A 12,608-nucleotide genomic window follows, 5' to 3' on the forward strand; every position below is an offset into this window, starting at 1 on the left:
CATTTTTGGTGTTCTAGACAAAGATTTATGTGTTTATGATGCATTTTTCCGCTAGTAATGAACCCAAATTTTTCAAAGTTAATTGCTTGGCTTGAGGCTTTAACAAAGACATTAATAATCTTCATAAGATTCCTAGCATAACTGATAGAAGCTTTTACAAACAACATACAATCATCCGCAAAAAATAAATGAGAAATCGAAAGATTATTTTTTAAAAATTTAAAACCTTGAATTAAATTGTCTTCTTTAGCTTTTAACAGCAATTGGGAAAAAAATCTCCATACAAAGAATAAAGATATAAGGAGAAAGACAGTCTCTCCTTGCGTAATGCCTCTAGTAGGGAAGAACATATCACCAGGGGAACCATTAATCGGAACAGAATAAGAAACTGTACTTATGCATTGAAAGATCATTTGACACCAACCATCAGAAAAAACCAAGCTTCTTAAAGACAGCCAAAACAAAAGACCATTTTAACCTATCAAATGCTTTAGAGAGATCAAGTTTAATAACAATATGACCATTTTTAGAATTTTTCGTTTTCATTTTGAAGGAATGAAGAATTTCATGAGTGATTATAACATTATCATGGATCTGTTTATTAGCTATGAAAGCAGATTGATACGGAGAAATTAGAGTATCTAATAATGGTTTCAAACCGTTAGTTAAAAAATTTGAAATAATTTTATAGATAGAATTAGATAGACTCATGGGTCTGAAATCATGGGGGGAAGATGGATTTTTGATTTTTGGAATTAAGGTAATAAAAGTAAAGTTAGATTGTTTAAGAAAAAATTTATTTTTGAAAATGTTTTGAACATGGGACACAACTTCAGACTGAACAATATCCCAATTGTCCCTAAAGAATCCAGCATGAAAACCATCAGGTCCCGGCAAACTCCAAGGAGCCATATTTTTAACTGTATCAAAGATTTCACCACTGGTTGGAATAGCAACCAGAGTAGAGTTAATATCTTCAGAAATGATTGACTTGACATGTTTTAAGGCTTCTTCTATATATATTAGAGTTACTAGGATTCGAAGAATTGTAGATATTTTTAAAATGTTTAGTAAACAGCTAGGCAACATGTTCTCTATTTTCTAACCAATTACCCTGATCATCCCTAATAGTATGAATAGTATTATACATATTTCTAAGCTTTACAATATTATGGAAAAAAATGCGTATTTTTATCGTATGGAGTGAAGTTTATTCTAGATTTCTTTTTGTAAAAATTATGCTCAATTTCATACCAGTAGTCTAGTTGTTTGGAATAATTCAAAATATAACTACCAATATCAAGAGAATAAGGCAAAGCTAAGTTTTTCTATCTCAACATTTAACCTACCTACTGTAGTTTTGATGTGTCAACCTCAGTATCTCTCTTCTTCTACTTCTCATCTTAGATTAGTATATTGTTTTTTAGTTTTGGTCCGTATGTAGTGCCGTATAGTTAGGAACGTGCCAAAGCAGGAGAAGTCAATCCGAGCACCAAATATATTACAAAATTCCTACATGACAGAGAGATGCAACACACACAGAAGCCGAGTGTATTTTACTGCTACAACAAAGTACACAGGACTGAAATCGTTGATACATTCCAAGTAAAACGTCGCGCGCTCCATGTTCCTACAAATTCTGATATATAGCTTTATGACTTGTAGACTGATAATACACTTGCCGACCCTGAGATCCAGCTAGTACGATTAACCCAAGATACCTGTGGATGGCACCAAGTAAGCTAAAATTCACATTTCAGTAGCAGAAATCATGACGGATAGCAATTTCAAAGACAAGTTCAAATGCATTTTACCTTCTTGGTCCTTGGCTCGTCACAACCATGGAAGCAAAAATATTTTACCGATTGAGAAACACCACCAACTGCAAACAAAATTGAGCCTGCATGATAAAAGGCACATTTTAAAGTTAAGATTAATGTACAATTTTCTGAAAAATAGATCTCATGGTAATTTCAAGACATTTCACAATTGGGGCGAGTTAATGAAGAAACCTGAGCTGAGCATGTATTCATGTATATAGCCTACTCGATCCAAAGAATATCACTTGTCGCACTAGCTGCAAACGATAGAAACTTCGGGAATGTGGACTACCTTCTGGGTCGAATATCCGTCCTCCAGAAGAGGACAGTCTTTGACTGTCAGGCTCCGTAGTGCAGTGAGGCGAAACATCGCTTCTCGAGAAGGAAGATACTTCAGATTCATGCAACAATATATCCCCAAACACTGAAGTGAATCTAAGTTGCCCATCCACTCAGGCAGAATCTCCAACGAAGAAAAATCTCTTAATACAAGACGCTGCAATGAAACAAGATTCTGAAGTTGCTCTGGGAGAGATACTAGGCCAGTCCAGCCACAAATCTCTAATATATGAAGCGATGAGAAAAAATTGCTGGTTCCCTCTTTCATGGAAGGGAATGGGAGATACTCCAAGTCATCTGAAAGCTTACCAATTTTCAGTTCCTCAAGTGCTGGGAGGTAACATAAACCATTAGGTAAAGACTTGAGGTTTGGACAGTCTTCAATACTTAACCTTTGGACATAATTGAACCCTGAAAAATCTGGCAAAGACCTTAAAGTGGGGCACATAAAAATATTTATGGACTCCAGATAACTATAAGAAATGTCTGAAAGTGATTCTTCTTGATTTAAACCGAAATCTTCAAACTTATCACAATCCGAAATTGTCAAGGACCTGAGATGTTCATTTCCGCGGAGTAATTCGTGAGGTAAATTCAAGAACTCGTCAGAACCGCTGATGTCAATTGAAGTTAAGATCTTTAAGTTGTTTTCCAGCAAAGACTTCAAAGGTATGCCGCAGCTGTTCCAAAATCTCAAATAAGTGAGACATGGAAATCGAGTTGGTGTGGTTCTTAACTTCGGGCAACCATAAATGTGCAACTTCTTGAGACAAGGAAAACTAGATGAGGATGACACTTTTTCCATGGCTTCTGACCATTCTTCCAAATTAGGCATCTGATGTAGGTTGAGTTCTTCCAAAGATTGGAATGGTGTGTTTGGTGGGACTACTCTTGTTGCTTCTGCTTCGGCATTGCAATAGAATTCGCTACCAATACGTCTCATGGCTTCAAGTCCCTTAATGTCGAGAAACTTAAGAAATGGAAGTTGTCCCAAAGTAGGAAGACGTTCACTTTTATGACAACCATGTAAAATGACTGACACCAAATTTGGAAAACAAGAAGCAGTACTCATCCATGACGGGAACTTTACAGATAGAAAATTGTAAATTGCCAACCTCTTAAGATTTTGGGGCGGTTGAAAATCTTCTAAAACTGCATTATTATCGTAATTTGCATCACAATTATCATTATTCCAGAGAAGTTCCAGGTTTTGAAGGTTTTTCTTCTCCTTTAGATTTGCTCTCTTAGCATCTTCTGCATCTTTGATGTTCTCCATACTGTGCACCGTCAGTTTACCTCCAAGAAGATTAAGATCTTTTAACTCATCAACTCCAAACCCATTGTCCTTGCCCACAACAAAAACAGATAACGTTTGGAGGCAACTTAATTTTCCTACTTCCCTCGGCATTAGAACTGATTCATCTTGACTGGTTATAAGATGTCTCAAACTAACAAGCTTACCCATGCCTTCAGGAAAATCTTTAAGCCTATCGCAGTACTTGAGTCTTAAAGTCTGCAAATTATAAAGACAGGTGAAAGAGTTTGGAAATGTTGTTAGCTTAGTGTGGGAAAAATCAAGGTACCTTACATGCTTCAACATGCATATCGATGGTGGTAAATCTGAAATCTCAGAGTTACTTATATCCAAGACACGCAAGCATCGCAGGTTCAAGAAGATATGATCCAAGTGGTGCCCAGAAACCTTAAGTCCTGACCGTGGAGAGTTATAAATAAATGTGCGTGTTTGCTTTGCTTTGTATATTGCTTCGGGAAATGGAGAGTCATAATCATCGACCAATCTTATGCGGCGAAGCCTAGTAAGTTTTTCTTCCTGAACGGACTTAGCATCCACCGTTGAACATTCGCTTCCACAAACAGATAATGCAAGATCATGTACAAGATCATGCATTTTGCACGATTTTACTTCTCCCCACTCATTTCTAACTTCATCTTGGAAGAAGGAATTTTGCAGCAAAATACTGAAATATCTATTACCAATGCTTTCCATTGATATGGCTTCTCCCGAGGGACAAAGGAATCCTTCTGCCATCCACAACTGGATTAGCATATTTTTCTGAATGACGTAGTCCTTCGGGAAGATTGAGCAATACGAGAAACACTGTTTTAGATTCACTGATAGATTCTCGTAACACAACTTCAATATACAGATGACCTTTTCTTCATTGTTGTTGGGGAGATTCCATATTTTGTTGTTCAAAATATGGTTCCAGTCTTCTTCGGACTTTTTAGAGCGCAACAATCCCCCAAGAGCTTTTGCAGCAAGAGGCGATCCTCCACACTTCTTCATGAGGTCTTGGCCTTTTTGGACCAGATTTAGGGACTTCTCTGTTCCTCCATGTCCAAAAGCAATTCTTTTGAACAAAAAAAAGCATTCGTCTACAGGTAATACTGGCAACCTGTAAGTATATTTGGAACCCATTATAGAAAGGATCTCGCTACGACGTGCGGTCATTAAAATTTTACTTCCATCGACACCCATCAACAGAAGACCTTTCACCACCTTCTCCCAATTGATGCGACCGTCATACCAGACATCATCGAGTACTAATAGAAATCTCTTGGTCTCAAGGATCTCTTTCGAGATATTTACCATCTCTTCTAACTTTAAGGCCCCATCTCTTGTGTTTCTCTTGATGGATTCCGAGAGCTTGTTATAAGTCTCCTCATCGTAACTCCTGTTTGTCTTGATGCAATGGAAAAGCTTAATGTAAATCTCCTTTTCGTCAGAACTTCCGGAAACACAGACCCAGAATTTTGTACTAAAATGATTGGTTATTGACTCATCACTATAGACCAATTTAGCAAGTGTTGTTTTGCCAACACCTCCCATCCCAACAATATTAATCACAGCATTTATGCCGTGACTATTCTTGGAGCTATTAGTTAACAAGTCTATCAGTTTAGTTTTATCTGCATCCCTCCCAACGATGATTGATTCATAGTTATACAGCGAAGACATAGAAGAAGTAGAACAGCATGGTGTTTCTCTTTTGACATTATTAACACTAAAATCGAAATTCTTCATCGTCTTTGTGCTTTCATCGAACATATGATTGATGTTTCTAATCTTATAAGTATTCTTGACACGAAATAAAATTGGGTTTGAAAAAGAACAGAAGTTAAATACCTTACTTCTTATCCCACTTTGTGTTTCGATTCTACGACGAACAACTTCATACTGAAGCTCACCGAGAATGTCATCAGTGGCATAAGCCAAATCCTTGAGTTCTCTCAACCATAATTTTATCGAGTCATCTTCCAATTGCATCCTTTCAGCATCATCTAAGACACCTTGAATAACTCTTAAAGACTCAAAGAACTTCGTCGGCCCACCCTTGAAACCCCAAAAAACATTAATCTCCTCCGAAAAAGAATACGAAATCAATTTTTTGATTAAAGGTTGCACTGCAGGGTCAGTAACAAATTCAAGAGCCATTTATTCTTTTGATTGATAATAGGATGAAACTCTCTCAGAAAACATACACCAGATCTTAAGTAGGGGTAAAGCAAGAAAATGGAGAACAAGACGACTTTTAGAGAAGAGAGCTGCTGGATCATACTGATCAATCTGAATTTTAAATTTAAATACTAAACCGCTATTATAAATGATAATGCATGTGTGGGCCCGACCGTTTGTTAGGTCAAGAACCTAATTAGCAATTGGGTATTCGAAAGTTGTTCGAGTAATTTGACTTGTCAATGCCGGATTTCTTGAGCAGGTACTACCCACTACCTCCACATATTCGGGTTAACAAGGTTGCCTACAAGATCCTAAGCAGTGTTTTTGCACAACTAGACATTTGCAATTAGAAACCGAGGAAACGACAGCCTTATAAGTGGAGTTGGTATGCTTACTGCTCCGTAAACACCCAGCACGACTACGAAATTTATTTTCAATCAAACGCTAGTGAAACATAATAAAAACCAATTGCAAAAGAATACATAAATATATATCATAACCTAAGAATCTGTTCTCATATTACTCAATTTCCTGACAAGTGACGGCAGCAGTAACAGAAACAAAATTCTCTATGACAACTCTTTTCAGTTAAGCAGCAAAGGTGACAAAATAATCCCACTCGGATGAAAACAACAAACATTTTCAATAGAGAGGGTCAAGATTCAGCTCAACGTTTGTATGGGGGAACCCATTTTCCGGTGCTCCCAGATGCTGCTGACGGCCTACGATCATCAGTTCGATCAGTGCTCCCAGATGCTGCTGACGGTCTACGATCATCAGTTCGATCATTGCGCCCAGATACTGCTGACGGCCTGCGATCATCCATACGATCAGTGCGCCAACTATCAGTTGCAGGTTGACGCTGATCTACTTGTCTCAAACCCCTTCGGTCGGATTCTGGGGGTGTTACTGCAGCAGCTCCAGATGCTGCCCTCCTAGGTGGTACATATCTTGCCGGTGCTGGAGCAGTAGTCCCAGGTGAAACAGCAGCCGGAACAGGTGGTGCTCTATTAAACCTAGCCTCCCTGTCCTTTCTTTCCCTCTCCTCCGCTTCGGCCTCTCTTTGCCTCTGCTTCTCGGCTATCTCGTCCAACTTGGCCTTTCTCTCTAAATCTTCTTTCTTTTCCCTTTCGTCCTCTGTAAACCCCAAATAATTACCAGATACACATTGTAAAAAAATAATATACATATATACATATCCAGAATCATCTATACTAATGCATAGAAACTAACTACCTTGTTGCTTACGAAGAGCTTCTTCTTCCGCCAATTTCTTCTGTCTCTCCTCCTCAGACCTCAAGTAAAATATCAGCTTCCTCCGCTTCTCTCTAATCTCCCTGTGATCCTGAAGCAATTGGGCAATACGCTCATCCCTCTCTCTCTGCAATCTGTCGAACTCAGATTGACGACGAGAGACGATCCTAGTCTGGAGAATGTTCTGCCACAAGTAAAAATGAGATCAGCAATGCCGGAGACATTTAAATTCGAGTTAGCCTCCTTACCAAGACGAACTGTTGCCTACTGTGTTAAAAAATGTTGTAAGTTAACTTATTACCTTATTCTCCAACATCCTTGAGAGCCTATTCTTTTCCTGAAGGTCTCCAACATGGCGTTCCCTGCTCAGTTCAATCTCTTGCTGCAGAAGAACATGAAGCATCATAATTCAGTTGACACTCGAGGAAACAAAATAATGAGGCAGTTGGTCGAGCCTAATGAGGGTTCAGAACAGCGCAACCAATACATTGGGGCCAGGCTAAGTTATCGCTTAATACTACTCAAAAATCCTGACCAGGGATGAAAAGAGAACCCAAGTAGGTAGAAAACAACAAATTGAAGGCTGAAGCTGAAGTGTTAATTTAAATGGAGTGTAATGCACAATATGATGGCATTGAATAGTACAATATACCTGCTGGTCCCGCTCATGGGCAATTTTTCCCTCCACTAGACGTTGCTGAAATGCAGCATCAATAAGAGGAGCCTCCTCTTCTCTCCTCGCTCGTTCCATATGATCCATGGTTTTAGCAAGTTTCTGAAGCCTCTTCTCTAATTCCTGTCTCTCTTTCAGTTGCTCTTTTCTAGCCATCTCAATTAGTTGTTCTTTAGTGGCTCCTTCTAAGTTGGCTCCTTCTAAGTTCCTCTTTCCCTTCTTTTTGAAGACCTCCTCTATTACAAATTTTCTATCTTTCTCGTCTAGTTCTTTCTTAATTCTTTGCTTCTCCCTCACACGAGATTCCTCTGCACGCCTGATCTTTTCTGCCTCCACGGTATCTTGCTGAATCTTTTTCCTTTTGACCTCTTCCTCAAGTTCCTTCAAAGAACAGAAAATGATGATATAAAGTTGAATCAAAATCTGGTTGCATATGCTAGGATACATATATAGTGCACAAACAAAAAACAGCCTTACCATTTCCAACAACTGGCGTTCTTGTAGTTCTTTGCGCTTTTCAATAATTGACTTTCTAGCAAGAAGCTTCTTGTGCTCCTTATTGACCACCTCAGCTAAACCTAGAAGAGCGTCACCTAATTTTGATGTCTTCTTAACCGGAGGATAAATCAGCCCTCTCACTTTATTCAAGGACTCAGCAAGAAGGGTCAGGTGGCCCTGAAGCGTGTCAGACTCAAGATCCTGAAGAAGGAAAAGATAAATACATAACTTAAGCTAACAATCTGGTATACAGAGTACAAGTCTACAAATATATTACAAATATATCTTATCCCTTTCTCTTCCTAGGTGTTCTATGTTACCAAAAGTAAAGCTGTTGCGGTTCCTTGGCGTTTTACTTGACAACAAACGCAAACAAATTACAGAGAAGTTTGTTAGGCTGCAGTTTTTAACTTACCAAACTACCAAAGAGAACTGCTCCTTTCTGATGATCGACCTTCATCGCAATGAAATTCGATTTGATGGCATCAACTGAAATCTTTTCAACAACCGAAAAATCAAAAAAGGGAATCATCTTGGACAAGACCTCGATTTTCATTGTCTGATAAACCTGTGAAACCTGGATTGCAAAAACCAACAAAGAAAACATGAAAAACATCAGAAGGATGAACAAAAATTTAGGGAACAAATGCTTGCTGGTTGGTGTTTGAGTGGTCAAAGAAATATAAGCATCATTACCTGCTGAAGCAACCGCAGGGTAGCAAGCTTTTTAAGAGCAGGAACATAGTATGAAAGTTGCACTTCTGGAACAGATGATGCAGACGAAATCTTTCCTCCAACATTGGAGATACTGCCTAACAATGGCTGAACTCTTGAAGCAAGATCCAGGGGTAGAAATTCATGTTCCAGAAGATTGTAAAGCTCTTTAACTTCCGGTGATGCACAAGCCAACACACCTTTAGAGACCTACAGGAAATTTTGAAGAAAAAAAGGACAATGCATCTGGCTAAGTTACTGAATCTAAAACATAAGTGTCTGACAGGATCTCAGATAAATATATTTAAATAAAACAAATTAGAATCCAGATCCAAAACTTACCAGTTTCGAGAGAAGTGCTGACCTTGAAAGCTGAAAAGGGACCATTAGACAGCATAAGTAACATAACAAAAATATATCGAAAAAGAAAATGAAACGGGTGAAAAATTGATTTACCACTTCTCTGCTATCACGTTTAGGGTCAAGACTAAAACCTATAAGGTTAGCCATTCTCAAATTGCGCTCCTTCTCATTGTCAAGCTCCAAATGTGATGCACCATAACCACGATCATAGGGAGTCACTGAAAGCGCAGCTAATACAACAGAGGATGCGATTAGCTGCAAATCCTTCTGGGTTAAGTGCCTATTGTAACTTTTCTGAAGTGAGAACAGTTTGGACCATGCATAGGCATTATAAAGTTGACTGTCCGAAACCCGGAATATCTCCGTCAGCTTGCCATAATAAACGACCATCAAGGATGGCTTGGGCGTTTTCTTTACCATACACATCAAACCATGAATGTCTTCCACGGAACGAAAAGCTTCCTGCACAAGATCAGATAACAAAATTTAGATATAGAACGGAGGTAGTTTGCTCCAGGCAAACACTTGGACTATGGAACTAAGTATTCTCCACATACCTGCCAAAGTTCAAGGTCAGTTGCAACCTTAAGCTGCTCAAACCTCGTATCTTGGTACAGTTGTAAGCTTTCTGGTAACAATAAGTCGGGTCTGTCTCTCTGATCCTTGTATTTGTTAAGATTTGCAAGATGGTTTCTGATTATTTCGCAAAGCCTACGGAATTCAGTTGTTCTCTTGTACTGCTTACAAAACTGGAAGGCTCGGTGCGCAGTCATCTGTGCAATTGAGAGAAATATTAGTCAGATCCTACACTCAAACTCATTAAGACTGAAAAATCAAAAATGCCAAGGAGATAAAAAAAAAAAGTGGCTGAAAGAAGGTCAATTAATAGCAAAGTTGATAAGATGTTCCGTTAACATGAAGAAACAGATGAAACTTAAGGTGATTTAAGCTTCATACAACCCATTCCAATTCCATGCGATAAATCGAGTTACATCAAGCTTCAGACTACACCACACTAGAGACCAAGAGTTAACCTAGCGCAAATAAGGAATCAAACCTAATTAAGATATCAGATGGCTTGCTGCGTAGAGCGCTTCTAGTTTAGAGTTGTTACGGAGAATTTCAAGAACCGTTCTGTAGGTCTCCCATAGAAATTTGAACCATGGGGTAACAAGCTCGCGGTCAGATCTATCCTTTCCCTTCTCTCCACCAACATAGCTCAGCATCAAGTCTTCGGGCCTCTTATCAGCTTCCAAGTCATCAACGTCCAGAGCTTCTTCTAAAGCCTCTGCTTGGGACTTTGCATTCTCAGCTTTCTCAGTTGAAAGATGCAAAAAGTGTTTGATCACCTCTTCCAGAGAACCAACATTAACTTGTTGGCATACAATCCGGTACTGAATCAGTCCGTCTTTTGCAAACCGACCCCTCTTCGGGCCTCTTATCAGTTGAAAGATGCAAAAAGTGTTTGATCACCTCTTCCAGAGAACCAACATTAACTTGTTGGCATACAATCCGGTACTGAATCAGTCCGTCTTTTGCAAACCGACCCCTCTTCGGGCCTCTTATCAGCTTCCAAGTCATCAACGTCCAGAGCTTCTTCTAAAGCCTCTGCTTGGGACTTTGCATTCTCAGCTTTCTCAGTTGAAAGATGCAAAAAGTGTTTGATCACCTCTTCCAGAGAACCAACATTAACTTGTTGGCATACAATCCGGTACTGAATCAGTCCGTCTTTTGCAAACCGACCCCTCCTCATCTCCACACAGAGTTCAACATACTTGAACATTATACGCTCAAGTGTTTTCTGCCATGCACGATACCTCTTAGAAGTGATTACATCATGCAATACTTGCAACGCTGCTTGCATCTGCCCGACATGAATCAACTCTGAATCCACGCATAAAGAAAGTAACAAAAAGTTAGCAGAGTTAAAACCAAAATGCTAGCCATACTTTCCATACATAAAACACGAAACTAACCTTCAGCACGCTTCAAAGCATTCTCGGGTTTTCCAAAAGTAGCCATGATTGATAACAAAAACTTTCCTTCTAAAACTGTTGTTTGTAAAAACAAATTCCTGGTGCATGAAAACAGTTCACGGTTAATCCATCCTACTATAAACACATAAAAACAAATTAAATATCCAGTTGAGTTACATCCACACAGATTCCTAATTCAGAATTTCATGTTCAAAAATTTCTACAAAAGCAAGAGACTCCATTCAATGAGTGCCAATCCACAAGGCAAATTCTGACTAAGATTGGGTAAACAACAACGAACATGGGCTTAGATATGTTATGCAACTTCAGGAAAAATAAAAAACGCTACCATAGACAGAAACAAAATTATAGGTTCCAATATTCCATCCACAGTGCAAATTCTTAAGACATTGTCATCAGCAATAAGATAATAAACTCTTACTTCTAATTCAGCAGTTTCCGAATGAATCATAAAGCAGCTTGAGCAACTTCTTCTTCTTCTACCACCACAACCACAGACAAATCCTGAAATCAAAGAAACATCGATGAATGGGTGAGCGAGAAGAACTCTAGCTTCAAATCGATCGATAACACACACTTACACGTTCAGATAACCTAAGACGACAACTCTAAATTTGCAAAACGCATAATCATGAGAGTTTCATACCGTAATTGATTCGAACACCTAAATCTAATCGGAGAAGTACAGTCTTCGTTCATGCATACGAATTGGGAATAACAACAACTAAACCGAATCAAGAATTCAGAAACCCTAAATTCTTACCTTTCTTCTTCTTCTTCGACGAGAGCGATGAGGATTTCTCCGCTGGTAAGTAGGGTTTCCAACGGAAGAAGCGAGTGTTTTCTTTTAGTTTTCGTTCCGCGAGTTATAACCCCAAACGTGTCACATCCATGCACAAAAACTCCACCAAAACAAAATGTTCACAAAAACCCCATTTAACATAAACTGTCTACATTACCCTTCTATTATTTAAATCACTCCAACAAAAACAAAAATCAACCCAACTTTTAAATTTTATTATATTATCACTACGAACAACAACCCACCACCAGCAACACCACCGCCGCCCGTCGTCGCCGCCGCCACCGACCACCTTCGCCGCCGCCGCCACCGACCACCTTCGCCGGCTCCACCGACCACCACCGCGCCACCACCAGAAAAATGATGAAACCAAAAATTGGTTTCACCAAAATAAGATGAAACCAAATTTTGGTTTCATCATAAAAGAAAGGAGAAAGAAGAAGAAGAAAAAATGAAACACAATAAGATGAAACCTTCCACCACCGTCAACTGCACCGCCCCCATCGCCACCACAACCATAATCACCACAACCACCACTACCATTACCTCCTTAACTAAAACTACTTTCAACAAAAAACAATCCACAATAAGATGAAACCTACCACCACCGTCAACTGCACCACCCCCATCGCTGCCACAACCACCAGCACCACAACCACCACTACCA

General features: G+C 39.1%; 2 protein-coding genes across 6 annotated transcripts; both read right to left on the reverse strand.

Moving 5' to 3' along the window:
* Positions 1-1,389: 1,389 nt before the first annotated feature.
* On the reverse strand, positions 1,390-5,734 carry LOC113358067 (putative disease resistance protein RGA3). 3 transcript variants are annotated; one of them, XR_003364176.1, is made up of 3 exons: positions 2,013-5,734; positions 1,815-1,900; positions 1,390-1,721 (listed from the first exon to the last, which is right to left on the reverse strand). XR_003364176.1 is itself a non-coding variant. In XM_026601575.1 (3 exons), the coding sequence occupies exons 1-2, from the start codon at positions 5,614-5,616 to the stop codon at positions 1,859-1,861; spliced, it is 3,546 nt and encodes a 1,181-aa protein (XP_026457360.1). In that variant the 5' UTR covers positions 5,617-5,734; the 3' UTR covers positions 1,390-1,721; positions 1,815-1,858. The 3 variants fall into 3 exon arrangements, 2 of the variants coding, with proteins under 2 accessions (XP_026457360.1, XP_026457361.1); XM_026601575.1 differs by having other exon boundaries at positions 2,113-5,734; XM_026601576.1 differs by having other exon boundaries at positions 1,390-1,742; positions 2,113-5,734.
* Positions 5,735-6,108: 374 nt separating this feature from the next.
* On the reverse strand, positions 6,109-12,005 carry LOC113358068 (eukaryotic translation initiation factor 3 subunit A-like). Of its 3 annotated transcripts, none has more exons than XM_026601579.1 (15): positions 11,903-12,005; positions 11,561-11,643; positions 11,119-11,216; positions 10,812-11,026; positions 10,225-10,491; positions 9,700-9,915; positions 9,236-9,604; positions 9,122-9,151; positions 8,762-8,989; positions 8,481-8,642; positions 8,045-8,266; positions 7,547-7,948; positions 7,196-7,276; positions 6,877-7,078; positions 6,109-6,777 (listed from the first exon to the last, which is right to left on the reverse strand). In XM_026601579.1, exons 3-15 carry the CDS (start codon positions 11,162-11,164, stop codon positions 6,308-6,310), a joined length of 2,910 nt encoding a protein of 969 aa, XP_026457364.1. In that variant the 5' UTR covers positions 11,165-11,216; positions 11,561-11,643; positions 11,903-12,005; the 3' UTR covers positions 6,109-6,307. The 3 variants fall into 3 exon arrangements, with proteins under 3 accessions (XP_026457364.1, XP_026457362.1, XP_026457363.1); XM_026601577.1 differs by having other exon boundaries at positions 10,225-10,381; positions 10,702-11,026; XM_026601578.1 differs by lacking the exons at positions 10,812-11,026; positions 11,119-11,216; positions 11,561-11,643; positions 11,903-12,005 and having other exon boundaries at positions 10,200-10,489.
* Positions 12,006-12,608: the final 603 nt, after the last annotated feature.

Source organism: Papaver somniferum, chromosome 3, assembly GCF_003573695.1.
Source record: "Papaver somniferum cultivar HN1 chromosome 3, ASM357369v1, whole genome shotgun sequence".
Taxonomy (NCBI): Eukaryota; Viridiplantae; Streptophyta; class Magnoliopsida; order Ranunculales; family Papaveraceae; genus Papaver; species Papaver somniferum.